Source organism: Carassius gibelio, chromosome B24, assembly GCF_023724105.1.
Source record: "Carassius gibelio isolate Cgi1373 ecotype wild population from Czech Republic chromosome B24, carGib1.2-hapl.c, whole genome shotgun sequence".
NCBI lineage: Eukaryota > Metazoa > Chordata > Actinopteri > Cypriniformes > Cyprinidae > Carassius > Carassius gibelio.
In genome coordinates, this window is record NC_068419.1 from 3907071 (window position 1) to 3921576 (window position 14506).

The 14506-nt window shown below is 37.6% G+C and overlaps 1 protein-coding gene across 3 annotated transcripts; it reads right to left on the minus strand.

The window, feature by feature from the left end:
• Positions 1-398: 398 nt before the first annotated feature.
• LOC128012955 (kelch-like protein 14) lies at positions 399-13829 on the minus strand. 3 transcript variants are annotated; one of them, XM_052595561.1, is made up of 9 exons: positions 13246-13829; positions 11672-12575; positions 9709-9830; positions 4957-5046; positions 4736-4814; positions 4356-4546; positions 2970-3128; positions 2655-2812; positions 399-1561 (listed from the first exon to the last, which is right to left on the minus strand). In XM_052595561.1, the coding sequence occupies exons 2-9, from the start codon at positions 12550-12552 to the stop codon at positions 1421-1423; spliced, it is 1821 nt and encodes a 606-aa protein (XP_052451521.1). In that variant the 5' UTR covers positions 12553-12575; positions 13246-13829; the 3' UTR covers positions 399-1420. The 3 variants fall into 3 exon arrangements, with proteins under 3 accessions (XP_052451521.1, XP_052451520.1, XP_052451519.1); XM_052595560.1 differs by lacking the exon at positions 13246-13829 and adding an exon at positions 12798-12982; XM_052595559.1 differs by lacking the exon at positions 13246-13829 and having other exon boundaries at positions 11672-12982.
• Positions 13830-14506: the final 677 nt, after the last annotated feature.

The following is a 14506-nucleotide window of genomic DNA, read 5'->3' on the forward strand; positions in this document are numbered from 1 at the left end:
TGAAAGAATGAATAAAACTCCAGTACAAACGTTCCTTTTTTTAAAATTATAATGCAATCATTAATTACAATATCAATGGTTTGATAGATATATATATAAAAATCAATTAATTAACAGACGGCAAGTATTTCAGACTTTGAAGCGTGACCTGCAGTGAATTCTCTTCTGAGTTTCAGAGTAAATATACAGCATGCATGCTTGAGTAACACTCAAGATGTTTTATGTTTCCTTGTGCCTTTTATTAGATTTGTTTGATGTTGTCTTAACAAAATACTTTCCAATAAGTAAATTTAACACATTATTGCACACTGTAATGAAATAGGTTGCTATAATACTGCAAACACACATAAACAATTTTAGATAGGAGTGTTGTGTAGTTGCGGGGGAGCCCAGACAGATTATTGATCCAGAAATTCAGTTTTATTTTCATAGACTAAATGTAAAGAACATAACAGGATTTGAGAATAAATCCTATGAGCACAAAAATGTTCCACTGCAAGTGATTATTTACAACGATGAAAAACATTCCCTTTTATCATCAAAAGGGCCAACAAACACCAGTGCAACAAATTCAGATTTCATATCACGTCTCAGAGAAACCAATCAGGCCAATAATTAATATGATTTTGACTCGATTTAAAAGGTCTGATTTTTATAATGGGAAATTTTATGAAATAAAGCAGCCTGATGCTAAAAATAGGCACTGTGAGATATGAACAGATATGAACAGAAACAAATATGTACCCACGATAAAACACAATAAGCTTTCCACTTCACACCATGCATATATACCACATGGCTAAATAAATAATATACTGATTGTTCAAACAATAAATCATAACTTGTGTCTTACTGAAATGTTTTTTTTTTTTTTATAATTGACATTTTTTCCCCTCTCATCTGTACAAATAACAATGTGCCACTCAAGTATGGTGACAATATCTAACAAGCAGACATGGTGTGATATATATTAAATAGCTGATATCTACTCCACAGTGTACACAGAATCATGAGTTTTGCTTGTAAAAACATGAATATTTCTTTGTCAACCCACTTCCACATTGTCTTTGATCGGCGGTTTCCACAAAACACAAAGTACGTCGATCTGCTTAAAACCAAATAATGCGTGCTATGTCAAAACGTTTATGATTAAAAAAGCATTGAATGTGAGCAGCTGAATGTCAACACACGTGAGCATCAAATACGTGAAGTCGATGATTATATCAGTTTGACACTGTTAGGTATGAAAGAAACAAAGTGCTCTTGTCAGACCAGTAAAAAAATAATAATCTGTACACCTCATCAACACCTGTTCAAAAGCTGGGGGCGTTCCACAGGGAGAGTCTCCTCATTTATTTGATTCCTTTAGCGATTGACTTTCCATCCTCTTCTCGGCCGCATTATTCGGCGTTCTGTACAGTTATTTGTTAAATGGTAAACAGGCTGGCAGTATGACTGTGGCACAGGCCGGTCCGGCTAAAGGTTCAGCCACTTCTCCTTCCATTTCTGTCCATGTGCCTTTCTCTGGGCTGTAACAAATGGTGGATGACTTATACGCCCCCTGCAAGAGATATTTAATAAGTTATTCATACAGTATTTTATTCAGTACTTCAGAATGCTTCTTTATGCATTTCATGGATGTACAGTACAATCTTAAGACAACCCTAATCAAAATGTTAGAGCTCTAACTTGAAGTTTCTTTTTTCCAGCCAGAGTGTTTTAAATCCTAAATGATTTTAGGTGAAGGGTGCATTGAGTAATTTCTGCACTGTCATTATCAGAATTGCAAACATAGGGGTTGTTTCCGAACAGGTTTCCTGAACCCATCTGCCATTGGTTGGTCACACAGATAGTCCTGCCCCCAACTTCACACCATTGGCTGAGCCAGTTTTGAAATGCTGAGTGACTGAAAACTTTCTGAAAACAAAACTACCTGCAATACTTACAAGAAAAATGACACATTTCAACTTTTGATTGTATAAAAGGGCATTTAATAATTTGTTTTTATTGCATTTTTATATATTTTTTTTACCTGGTATGGTAAATAAATGCACATAATTTTAAAATACAAAATAAGCTTAATTTATGAAAAATGTTATTTTTAATTTTCTTAAAAATAATTTAATTTTCTACATGATTTTTCTCTAAAATAAAAATGTTACATACAGTACATATACAAAATGTTAATTTTTTATATATTAAATAAAATAAAAATGGATAAAAATGAATTCTTAAAGTAGTTAACTTAATAATTAATAATTAAATAAAATTTTCTAGTACACACACGCACGCACGGATGCACACACACACACACACACACACACAGACACACACACAGACACACATGTTTCTCTTAGATGTGGGGACTTTCCATAAGACTTCTATCACATTTATACTGACCAAACTATATTTTGTGTCCCCTAAACCTAAACCCACAGTACCCCTTTCATAAAACCCGTTTGCATTGTTAAGATAAATGTCATTTACTATTTTTAACCATTTTCTTTTTGACCGCAGGCCGTAGTATATCATTGTAGTATAACAAGTACACACACACACACACACACACACACACACACACAGCTATCTATCTATCTATCTATCTATCTATCTATCTATCTATCTATCTGTCGCTAAGAGTAAGATGTGTTTACCATGCTCCAGCTGTAGCCTCCCATCAAGTAAATACTGTCATCAAGAACAGCACACCCAGGCCCGCTGCGTCCCTCTAAGATGGGCGTTTGCAGGATGCTCCACTGATCTGCTTTAGGGTCGTAGCATTCAACCAGCATCACATCCAGATGAGAGAATCCTACACACAGAGAAAGAGATCAGGGGAAACCCCAAGCGTATATGCCAAGCTCTTACTCTTGGAATCAAATCACACAAGAAACTGTTTTGATCACTATTGCGTACACAGTATGTGCCTCCACCGCTGCTGAGATTTGGGTTACAGCTATAGAAATTACCCTTTAAGTGGTTTCCCCCAATAGCGTAGAGGCGGTCGTTCATGCCTGCGAGAGCGTGTATGGCTCGCTTGGTGTTCATGTCCTGTTTCCGAGCCCACACGTCCATCACGGGGTCGTAGCAGTACAGCCAAGACACGTATTCACCGTTGTGAACGCCACCTGAAGCATAACACGCACAATACCAGGTTCAAGATAAGCACACAGATTCACAAAGAGAGATTTACAAAACGTTAAGTCAACATGGAATTAAAATTGACGGGATATTACTTTCTTAACCCTTGCTGTGTGCTGAGAAACCTAATTTGTTGCTCCCGATCAAAAATAATGAACCAAAAATTGCTTGTAAATCTTGGATATGCCATATCATCACCAAATCTTGGATTCAACCTTTTTGTCAACAGGTTTTTTTTTTTTTTTTAATTAACTGATGATAGACCGCAATGATCTGAGCTTGTATACCTTAGTTTTTGATTGAAAAAAAAAGCATTATTTGTGGATAATTTTGGCATAATTTATTCAAAAACTGATGTGCATAAGCTAAGATCAGTGAGGCTTATGATCTGTCAGTTCCAAAAAGAGATGAATAACCTGTGCTAATTGAAAAAAAAACATATTTGTTAATAATATAACGAGAAATATATGTATATATATATATATATATATATATATATACATATATATATATATATATATATATATATATATATAAAAAAAAAATAATAATATATATATATATATATATATATATATATATATATTATTATTATTATTTATTATTTTTTTTTTTTGTATATAGACTAGTCATTTATGACTGGATATACTTTAAATGTAACAACTAAGGAGGAAAAAATTCCCCTACATTTACAAAAATGATCCAATGAGGAAATAATTGGGAAGCAGATATAACATGTGTGAGCAAAGTCAGTAGGTTTTAGTCGAGTGTGATAACATTAACTAGTATTTTTGGAAAAAAGAATATCCTCTCTGGGTACAAATATCTGGTTTTATTTTTTTTTATTCAAAGTGACTTACATTGCATTAAAGATATAATCTGATTTATCAGTTCACATATTGCTTGGGAATCAAACTCATGACCTAGGTGTTGCAAGCACAGTGCTCTACTGTTTGTGAAGGAACAGGAACAATTAATCAGTGCATGCGCTACCAAAGAAAAATGTTTATCTTTTGTGATAAAAATAAAAAAAAAAGGACAAATTGAAATACGTTCCAACATTTTTTTCAACATACTGTTTTGCTTAGAAACACTAAACTTATTGTAAATGCTCAAAATATCTTGTAGACTTCATCTCTGTAGTGGCACCTGTTAGTAACGTCTCAGACACTTTGATTAATTGACTGTTTGGGTGAGGAGGTGTATCGTCAAACCTGAGATGTATATTTTCCCATTGTGCACGGCGCCTGCGTGTGCAGCCAGCGGCTGTGGAAGAGACGAAACGTAATTCCATTCGTTTGTCTCAAGGTTATAGGCTTCAACGCTAGACAGATAACCTGTCTCGTTCCTTCCCCCAACAACATACAAGTGCTTATCCAGGCAGCAAGCGAAGAAACTCGCTCTCCTGAAACAAAGACAAGATGAAAAGATCGTCTCTTAAAATCAGTCAACGTGGAGACTGTTTACAGCAAATATCCCCGTCGCAGCCAAGAGTGAAAAATTCATCACAAAGGCTTAAGAAATAATTATAGCCATGTTATGAAGAGCTCTTATTATTTCATGAATAATAAGTCATTTTCAGAAGGCATCATACCTCTCCTGCATGGGCGGTAGTTGTATCCAGCTATTGAATCTCGGATCATATCGGCTTACAAAGTTGGTGCTATGTTTGCCTGTGAAGATGATACACATACAGTATTAGTTTTATTACAAACCTTGTTTAAAAAGACACTAGAAACACATTTCAGGCATGTGTGATGAATCATAAGGTAAACAATCTGTGTGATAACATTAAGTTATTGTGTTTAGCTTCACCATTAGGGTTCCACTGGTCTTCTCCACCCAATAAAAGCAGGAAGTTCTCCACCTCAACCACACAGTGATGGGCGCTGTTATACGGCATTACTGTAACACAGAGACGAAACTGATGAATGCTTGAAAATGACTCCCGAATAGTGAAAGACCAATTACATTTGACCATTTTTAGATCATCAGCATCCATAAATCAACATTTACAATAAATATGGTGTAATGTGGTGGTGCTATACAGACTGGTGCCCATCTGTATTACAGTATATATATATATATATATATATATATATACTCTCTTTATATATAGATAATGTTACAGTCAATCCAATGCTGCAATCCAAATATTCTTCTGTTTTGTCTGCATTTGACTAATTTAAAAATTCAATGAAGAATTCTAGAAGAATAAGAATTTTATTAATAACCACAAACCAACATTTGGTCCCAAACTAGCTAGATTGTTTAATTGGGCTAAATTTGCAATGCTAAACAAATGTAAATCTATTTTACACACATTTTTAGTAATTTATTAATTTTCTAAAATTTTTATATTTTTTATTAAATATATTAATGTTAATCTACTAATAATTTATATACTAATATAATAATATTTTAGGCAAGGCAAGTTTATTTATATAGCACATTTCATAAAAGAAAGTAAAATAATCATGAAGAAAAATAATAAAAAAAATAAAACAAGCAATTTAATTATTATTATTTTTTTATTTTTTATTTTTTTTGCAGTCATCCAATCAAATCATATTTCCTCATATGAACAGCTTTGGATTGTTGTGGACATACAGTACATGCTGTATCCAGCACTAGTCTTTCCTGTCTCCATCTCGTCTAATTCTCCAGCTCCCGTAAAAGTGACCCCCGGTTGAAATAGAGAGAAATGGTCGTGAGGTGACAGTCATAATGAACATGATCATCTTCACTCCATAAATCTCCGTCCGGGGCCCGTGCAGCGTAAATCAGTCGTACACTAAGAGCCACCTGTCTGCCTCGATCATTCATTTCCACCGTCACATCGCCGCTGCCTGATGGATCACAGTTGCTGTAAAATTAGACAGCCTTGAATCGCGCTTTTTTCCGATTGGCCTCTTCTACTGCAATCTAACTGGAGTCTGACGCACAGAGGCCTTTCCATTGAGAACGGATCCGGAATGAATCGCACGGCTCCATCCCACGAGGGGAACCTCCTGACTGTCTCGCTGCACACAAAACCAGACTGACTGACAGAGATCTTACTATTATTTGGCGTCTCAGGAGGCTTTTGTGGCCTGCTGACATTTACTGCTGCAGATTCGACACACGTGCGATTTGTTGTGAGATGATCCAAATGATCAGGAGGTCACAGTCTGGCCTTTGTTATTGATCTACACAGGTGCAGACGCATCATATTACTAAACTGACTGATAAGAAACCTGCACACTGTGAAGATTTATGATATTGACTTTTAAAGGCACAAATATTCTGAAATTCAGTTCACTAGGTCTTTGTTTTTTAGGCTTTTAAATGAACACAGAAAAACAAACCTACATGCTGAGATATCGGAGATATAGTTTATGATAGTGTATTGACCTGTCAGGAGCATGTTTATGTCATATTTTAATCCAAAATCTAAAGAAAAAACTTTAGAAAGAAAGAAAATTGGTAACACTTTACTAACAGGTTTAATTCGTTAACATTAGGTAACTACGTAAACTAACAATTGAAAATACTTTTAGTTAATGTTTATTTCAACATTTACTAATACATTATTAGAATAATAAATTGTATCTGTTAACAGTTGTGTTTATATTAACTAACCTTATCAAGGATTATTAAATAAAATAACATCTGTCTTGCACATTGTTAATATGTTAATGCTTATAGCACCTTTTTTTAGGATCATTATTACAAGCTTGCATTGATTAAAAAAATAAATTATAAAAAATATAAAAATAAACAGCAATATGAAAAAAATGTTGAATGTGAATTCATTGCAGCGTTGTTATATTTGATATTTTGAATATTAGAATTTTGAATATATTTGATATTTTGAATATTTGAATTTTGAATATATTTGATATTTTGAAAGTGAAACTAAAACTAAATCCATCAGAAAGAACATAAAAAACAATAAATAAAAGTTTCTTAAAACTAAATAAAATATAAAAAGTTTTTATTTCAGCTAGCTGCTAAGGGAATATTTCTCATTAAAATTAAAATGTTAAATATTAAATGTAAACTATATAATAACACTGATTCATTGTAGTATCAATCTAAGTATTTATTCACCACAACAATGTTTATTGTTCTGCTTTTAATTGATGCTGATTACAAACTAATTGTGAATCCTGATTGAGAATAATAAAAAAGAAGAAAAAATTGATTTGAAGGAAAGGTGCTTCATTGTCATGTAAATAATATTTGTAAATAGACTTTATGCAATGTAATGCAATATATATATATATATATATATATATATATATATATATATATATATATATATATATATATATATATATATGTGCTGTAAGACATCTAATAAAGGACTAAACCAATGGCATAATGACATAATAATCATCACAAATCTGACCATAGCAGACTTTGTGCACTAGGTGGCAGTCTCACCACAGAGCAGAAAGCCATAGAAGCAGAGAGGTGCAGCCAGTCATGATGAGAACCATCCTAAATAGTGCTGATGAAGGTTTTAATCAGTCGCCTTTCCCCCCCTTTTGGGTTTCGGCTCATTGCAAAGTTGTGATTGAATGTTAATAACCTGCACACCCCAAACGACATCAAGGGGCTGCTGGTGTGTTCACAGGATGATTTTGCAGTTTGGTCGCTCCGCCTGGCCATGGGCCATTTAAGACTCGACGTCTGAGGCAGAAATAAAGGACATTACACTATGACCTTATGAGTGTAAGTTATATAGATCCAGATGTAATTCATTAATGAATGTTATGCGTGCTGCCAAACGCTTACGAGCAGGTTTCGGAGCGTAAGGTGTCTTTGTAGGCCTCACACCTCAGCGATGCAGTGATTGGATGACTGAACGCAATTTTAGCCATAAAACAAAATGACTGCACGTCCGTTTATGTCCTTGTTTTGCCTCAGTAAGGAACAGACACTATAGAATCGTTTTAATTAAATCATAATACATTGTGAGTTATTACATGCTATATAGACTTAATTTAGGATTATAGGCCTACTCCAGGTATATGGCTTAAAAAGTGCTATAAAACTGAACTTTCAAAAGGTTTCCCTTTGCCAAGATTATCTGCAAACACGTTACCTCCTATGTTTTCAAAGAACAAACTCGAAGCACATGTACAAACAGTTAGTGATTGATTCTGTACTAGTTTGGAAAGATTATTTGTACAATAGCACACTGTTTAAACCATTAACAGCTAGCTCTGAGGCTAACAGTTAGCCGCAGAAATCATAAGCAAGAGCCTTATTTAAAACTCTGATAAATTACTGCATATAAACGGACTATTTGTTTTGAGGAAAACATTCTTAGGAAAGAAAAATCTTAAGTGCCTCGATTGTTTCTTGTAGACAGCAATGAAATTACAAGTAGAGCAAAAGAGATCTGTCTCCAGCTTCTCAGATGTTTCACCAGAGAAATCTCCTCTACAGATTCAGACATCTCAACAATGTCTCAATCATCAAAAGTCAGAGATGTTAGTATGAACTCATCAAAACATTTGAGTTCCAGCAATATTAATATAGGGGATATTTAAGGTAAAAATGAAAATTCTGTCATTATTTACTCTCCCTCACGGCATTTCAGACCTGTATGCATTTCTAGAGCAGAACACAAAATAAGAGTTTTGAAGAATTTTGGGAACTAAACAATATTGGACTTTCATTGTATAGACCAAAATATAAAAATACAGAAAACACCAAGACGTTTTTCAAAATATCTTCTTTTAGGGACAGAAGAATACTGTACAGTTTTGGAACGACATGAATAAATGACCGAATTAAAATTTTGCGGTGGAGTATCCCTTCAATTGTTTCTTTTAGACAGAAATGAATTACAAAAGGCCACTTTTGCTTTTGTTTCCAGGTAAATCATGAACTCACATGAACTACAGGTCAATCTGTGGCTCATTTGTGTCCATTTGATTTTTTCCACGGTGTTAGAACAAACACCTGAGACAAAGTTGAGACTTAAATGAAACATACTAGCTAGGATTTCCATTCTGAGAATTAAAAATGACACATTCCATTGCAAGATTACACAACTATGACATCACTTTTTATGATTATGATGTCAACACTCAAGATTCCGACACATTGTTGTGATTTCAATCCTTGCAGGAATTCTGATTCTAATTCCTCATGCCAAAACACACAACAAACAACTGGCAGCACACAAACCGCTCGCGCTCCTTCCCTGCTGCTCGCGAAGACAAATGCACTTACGAGAAGGTTTGCCCTAATAAAGCAGTTCAATAAGAATACGTGTCATCTTCTGATGATGAATCTTCCAGAGATCATTAGATTAAAATTAATCTTGCCGGCACGCTTATGCAAAAAGACAGAGGAAAAAAAAGAAAAAAACACACACAAGCGAATCCAGGCGTTACAGCTCCACAATGGTGTGAAGGCAGTCACGCTCTGATTAAAAAGTTACATTAAAAGTGATAGTGATACATCATTACCTCCTGCATCTCAGGAAGCTCTTGCTCTATTCTGCTCTGCGACACAGGCAGGGTTCTTCCTGTGGAAGAGAATAGACCATGCTAGCAAGGCACTCACTAGTAAGGATCTTCCATGTCTTCTTTTCGTCGTCGTAGTACTGAACCAGATTACTGGGGAGGCGGTCGGGACCCGGGGGAAGGCCTCCAACCAACAGGAGCATCCGTTTGTTTGAACGAATCCTGGGTTACAGAAACAGATTCATTAACAATTCTGTCATTAGCTGTTATTAGTGCAGAGCAATGACATATTGAATGAGATGCCACGACAAGGTAAACGCGTGTACAAACACAAGGAGGGAGACAGCAAGCCGAGCAGAGAACATGGGAGAATATTAATGCTGAACGACTCTATCACCACCCTCAGAAAGAGAAACCACTTCATTTTTAAGTTCTAGAATCAATAAGCCCCACTGCAATGAAGTTTCCCTAGGATCTGTGTGTGTGCGATGCACAAGTACACAGTAATGCAGGATGTATTTTTATGTCTGGTTACTACAAAGTCTCATTTTAAATAGTAAAATAAACATGTTTGAATATGGTAACATTTCATGTTTATTTACAGCTGTTTGCTTTAAAAGTTTTAAGTGTTCCTGTAGCTCAATTGGTAGAGCAGTGCACTATCAAGCGTAAGGTGGGGGTTCGATTCCCCGGGAACACGTGATATATAAAAATTGATAGCCTGAATGCACTGTAAGTCGCGTCTGCTAAATGCATAAATTTGAATTTTAAAATGTAAATGTTATGTGATAAGGCTACAAACTCTTATACCGGGAATATTGACAAAATCAGATGTGTGGTTGTGATTCAAACCATGTTAAGGTCTTGACAGCCTTTCTGTTGTAATCCTGTCGGCCAAAGTTGTGCATGTGACTGCTGTCAACACTGAAATGCTTTTAACGAATCTTGGCTGAATATGCATGCATCCATCCATTCAGTCAGTCAATCCAGTAATTTAATTAAACTAATCAACTAATATCTAATCAATAGTTAAAGAAAATATAGTTACTGTGCAGTTGAAATCATAGATTTAATAAGTGCTTTAAAGTCTGGATGTTCAATATTTACAATACCTTCAGATCTGTGAGACTGAGCTTGGGAAATAAATGAACATCTCCAGCCGTGGACAATGAAACTACACAGTCTTCAACACTAGTATCATGATGCTCAGCAAATGATATTAACACTGGCAAGACAGAACAGGTGAAGAGTGCTGCTACGCAATAACGTGACGTGATTGCCAAATAATAACAATCAAACAAGTTATCAATAGAATTCTATTAGCTAATGCATACTAATATACATATAACGCCCTATTGACTTTCATATAATCTTAATTCCTGATTTCAGAACTGAAAAAGTGACATTTCAAATGAGATTATCTCGTTGCAAACAATGTCTCTTTCGCTCATATTCTCCAACAACTGATTCCAGTTTATTCCACGGTCACCTATTCCTGCTAATTATCCCATCTGCAGACCGCAATAATGTCTGCAGTATGCAAGCTTGCAACAGTGCTGAAATTAATCAACCCTGAAACAGCACTACGAGGAATAGAAAGAGGATCTCACAGATAAGGCAAAGTGTGGAAACCGTGTGAACAAATATGGGATCAGATATTGCAACAAAAGATTGCTAATCTAATCTAATTCACTTTACAAGTAAACTGTGCAGCATGTAAGAACACATTAGATCTTTACTAGTGAGATTGATCTGTTTACTGACACCTGCCACAAGCCTGGCGTGATCACGTGCACGGCGTGTTGTGTGGTGCTCTACATTTACATACTGTACTCATGTCTGACATATACAGAAAGACTCTTTCCTCTCACACAAAACTGTGAAAATACAAATACTTAATATTGTTCTTCTTTTATTTTTCTTGTCTATAACAAAAGTTTCCATGGACATAACCCCTTTGTTAAAATGTATATGTTAAAAACTCGATTTTTAAAACAAAAAGACTACTTTCTAGCCAAAAACATACAGTTGGGAACGTGTCAAGTTGATGCAGGAGATCCTACCTGCTGGCTGTGGTCTGTCTGCAGTGCTGTCTGAAGGGCATCAGGTGGTAGTTCATGGCATCCAGGAGCAGTTTCTGGCACACCGGGTCACTCCTCATAAAGTCCACCGACTGCACCCTCTCCACCAGCTCTGGGGCAGGGATGAGGGCGAAGCGCAGACGCTTCATCAGGTCGGGAGCGTAGTGCATCCTGGTCTCCCTGTCGTGCTCCAACCACAGCACGGACATCTGAAAGAGCGCCAGCTCCGACTCCACGGGCGGAGGCAGGGCGTCCAGCATGGCGCACATCTCCTCAAAGTTCAAGAGGAGCACGTCCTCCACCAGGTACTTGTTGGCGAGCTTCTTGGTCTCGTCCAGCCCGTGCAGAGCTGCGATCTTGCAGATCTGCTTGTAGTTTTGCACCGAGATCTGGTCGTTGAGGAACTGCACGCTGAGTTTGGTGATCTGGGGGATGTTGAGGATCTTGCTGACGGAGAGCACCTCCTCCACCGTGTCCAGGGAGAGGGTCACGTTGGCCGTGTAGAGGTACTCCAGCACCAGCCGTAGACCGATGGAGGAGCAGCCCTGCAGCACCAGGTTGTTGATGGTGGAGCGCGGGCTGGGCAGGAGTTTGTCATCGGGGGAGGAGGACGGGGTGCCGCTGCTGCCTTGGTCCTTCGCCGCCAGCCCGTCTTCTCTGCTCAGCATGTGCGTGGAGAACAGGGACCTGAAGTACTGCGAGCAGGAAGCCAGCACGGCTTTGTGGCAGTGGAACTGCTGTCCCTGCGCCGTCAGAGTCACATCGCAGAAGAGCTGCTTCCTCCACAGCAGGTTGAGACCGTGCAGCAGAGTGTCGCTGTGAGTCGGGTCAAACGTGGAGGTTCGGTCACCCGATCTGGACATGACTTCGGGGCTGCGCACACCTCCTGCGAGTAAACAATGCCATTGGTGCACTACACTGCATGGAAATGCATCAGCTGGTTTTATAAAAACATATGCATTCTGAAGGTATCTCATTCATTGCATGCATGCAAGTTAGATTTGTGCGGATATATATAGTATATACACACATCGTGCGTGCATGCAAATGCATTAAGTTTGCAGCATGCAAGCGCATGCATTTCCCAACCATACGCATCCTTGCATACCCATCTATATATCTCATGCATGCGTTCGCGAGCACGTCAAATCCGATGGTCGCTGCGGGCTGAAACAAACTACACCTGGTTGTTGGAAAGCAAAGCCCAAGATCTAGCCGACAAACTGCCCGCTATCTGTTATCCGGCCACGCGAACACATACACACACACACTCCTTTACAAGACATAAATGCATGCACACGTTTCCCCTGATATGCGATACAAAAGCAATTAGTTTGTCTCCCGCAACATCAGCATCATCACCACCGTAGATGTGCGGTTGCGCATCGCTTTGGTCGGCAACAACACAATGCAATCGCTCCGTTCAACAACACGCGCGGTATTTCTCGCCCAATCTGAGGCAGAACAGCAGAAGAAACGGCAACTTTCAGCCCGTGGCACATTTACGCACAGTGCGCACCCGTGCCTAATGCTAGTAGTAGGTATCCAAAACTTACCTGACTTGAAGAAAAGTAAAGCTGCGGCTCCTTCAGTGCACTTTCTTTGTTCGGTCCTGTTGGAAAAGTCTATGATCGATGGATCAGAATCCTAACCATTGATCCCCACTCATTCAAGATCATTGATCATTTATGTTTCCTCTGAATTAACAAGAAGAAGAAGTGTGTGTGAGTGTGAGAGGAGCCGTGTGCTTTCTGCAAGAGAAGAAGAAGAAGAAGAAATATACGTGTGACAAATTATGCTACCAAGAAACAACACATCATTATCCTTGGGCCTGGGGCTCAGTGAGTCGTAACGAGAGTAATAGGAAATCCACGGTCGGGGAGAGAAACGGACGCGCATGGCCGGTGGAGAGAGACCGCGCAGGGGTATGGATGCTGGAGAGACTCGCAAAATTATGGCTCAAGGCTATTGTAAAAACTGTCGAGCGTAAATGACTGCGATTTCAAACATCTATGGAAAAAGAGGAGAGGAGAAAAGGCGAGTCTTTCCTCTCTTTCTCTCTGCGTTATGGAGAGAACCGTCAAGTTTTAGTGCGCATTGCTAATTAGTCAATTTCTCTGTTCCTTCACAGCCCGACGCCTCTGCTGCTGAGCTGAAACTGCTAATTTCTGGGACCAGCCTTTTTTTTGGGCTCTGAACGGGGGATGGATGAATGGCTTGTCTCGCACAAATGACAAAAAGCCCCCCTCTGCCTTAATCTCCATCGCCAAAATAACCCCATCTTTTTTCTCCTTTTGCTTAGTCCTTCAAAAGAACGAACAAGGGACTTTTGGGCAAACTTGTCTTGTGGTCTTGAGTGAGCATCATGGACATGACATCAAATGCTCGTATTGCTGAATTATTTTATATATAGGTAGTTTGATGAAACAAATAAACTTATTCAGTTCTGCGTTGTTTCAAACAGCTTTTTTAACAATAGCACTTGAATTTATTTAATGTGTGCAGCTTTCCAAATGCATATTCATATGAAACTACTGAAAATGCTTCCACTGTAACCTGTTCATTGAGAAAAACAAAAACAAAAACAAAAAATCTAATTTAATACCGTATTTTATTCACCTTAGATAGTGGGCACCATCATCTAATGTTCATCCAAGTGGCAACCGTGTACATACTGAAACAGAAAATCAGGTAGCAGGTAACTAAATCTTCATATTGTAACATAAAATAGTTGCTTGACATGCAAGACGGATTTATAATGGTACATAGCCATCTGGAAAACAGCATCAAGCTTGCAAAGCCATTAAAAGAAAAGGT

Excerpts from the sequence above, each read along its gene's own strand:
- LOC128012955 (XM_052595559.1), bottom strand. The coding sequence starts at position 12,666 with ATGAGATACCTTCAGAATGCATATGTTTTTATAAAACCAGCTGATGCA. Across the intron at positions 9,831-11,671 it reads AGACAGACCACAGCCAGCAG|GATTCGTTCAAACAAACGGA; the intron begins GTAGGATCTCCT and ends TCTGTAACCCAG. Across the intron at positions 4,815-4,956 it reads AGACCAGTGGAACCCTAATG|GCAAACATAGCACCAACTTT; the intron begins GTGAAGCTAAAC and ends TCATCTTCACAG.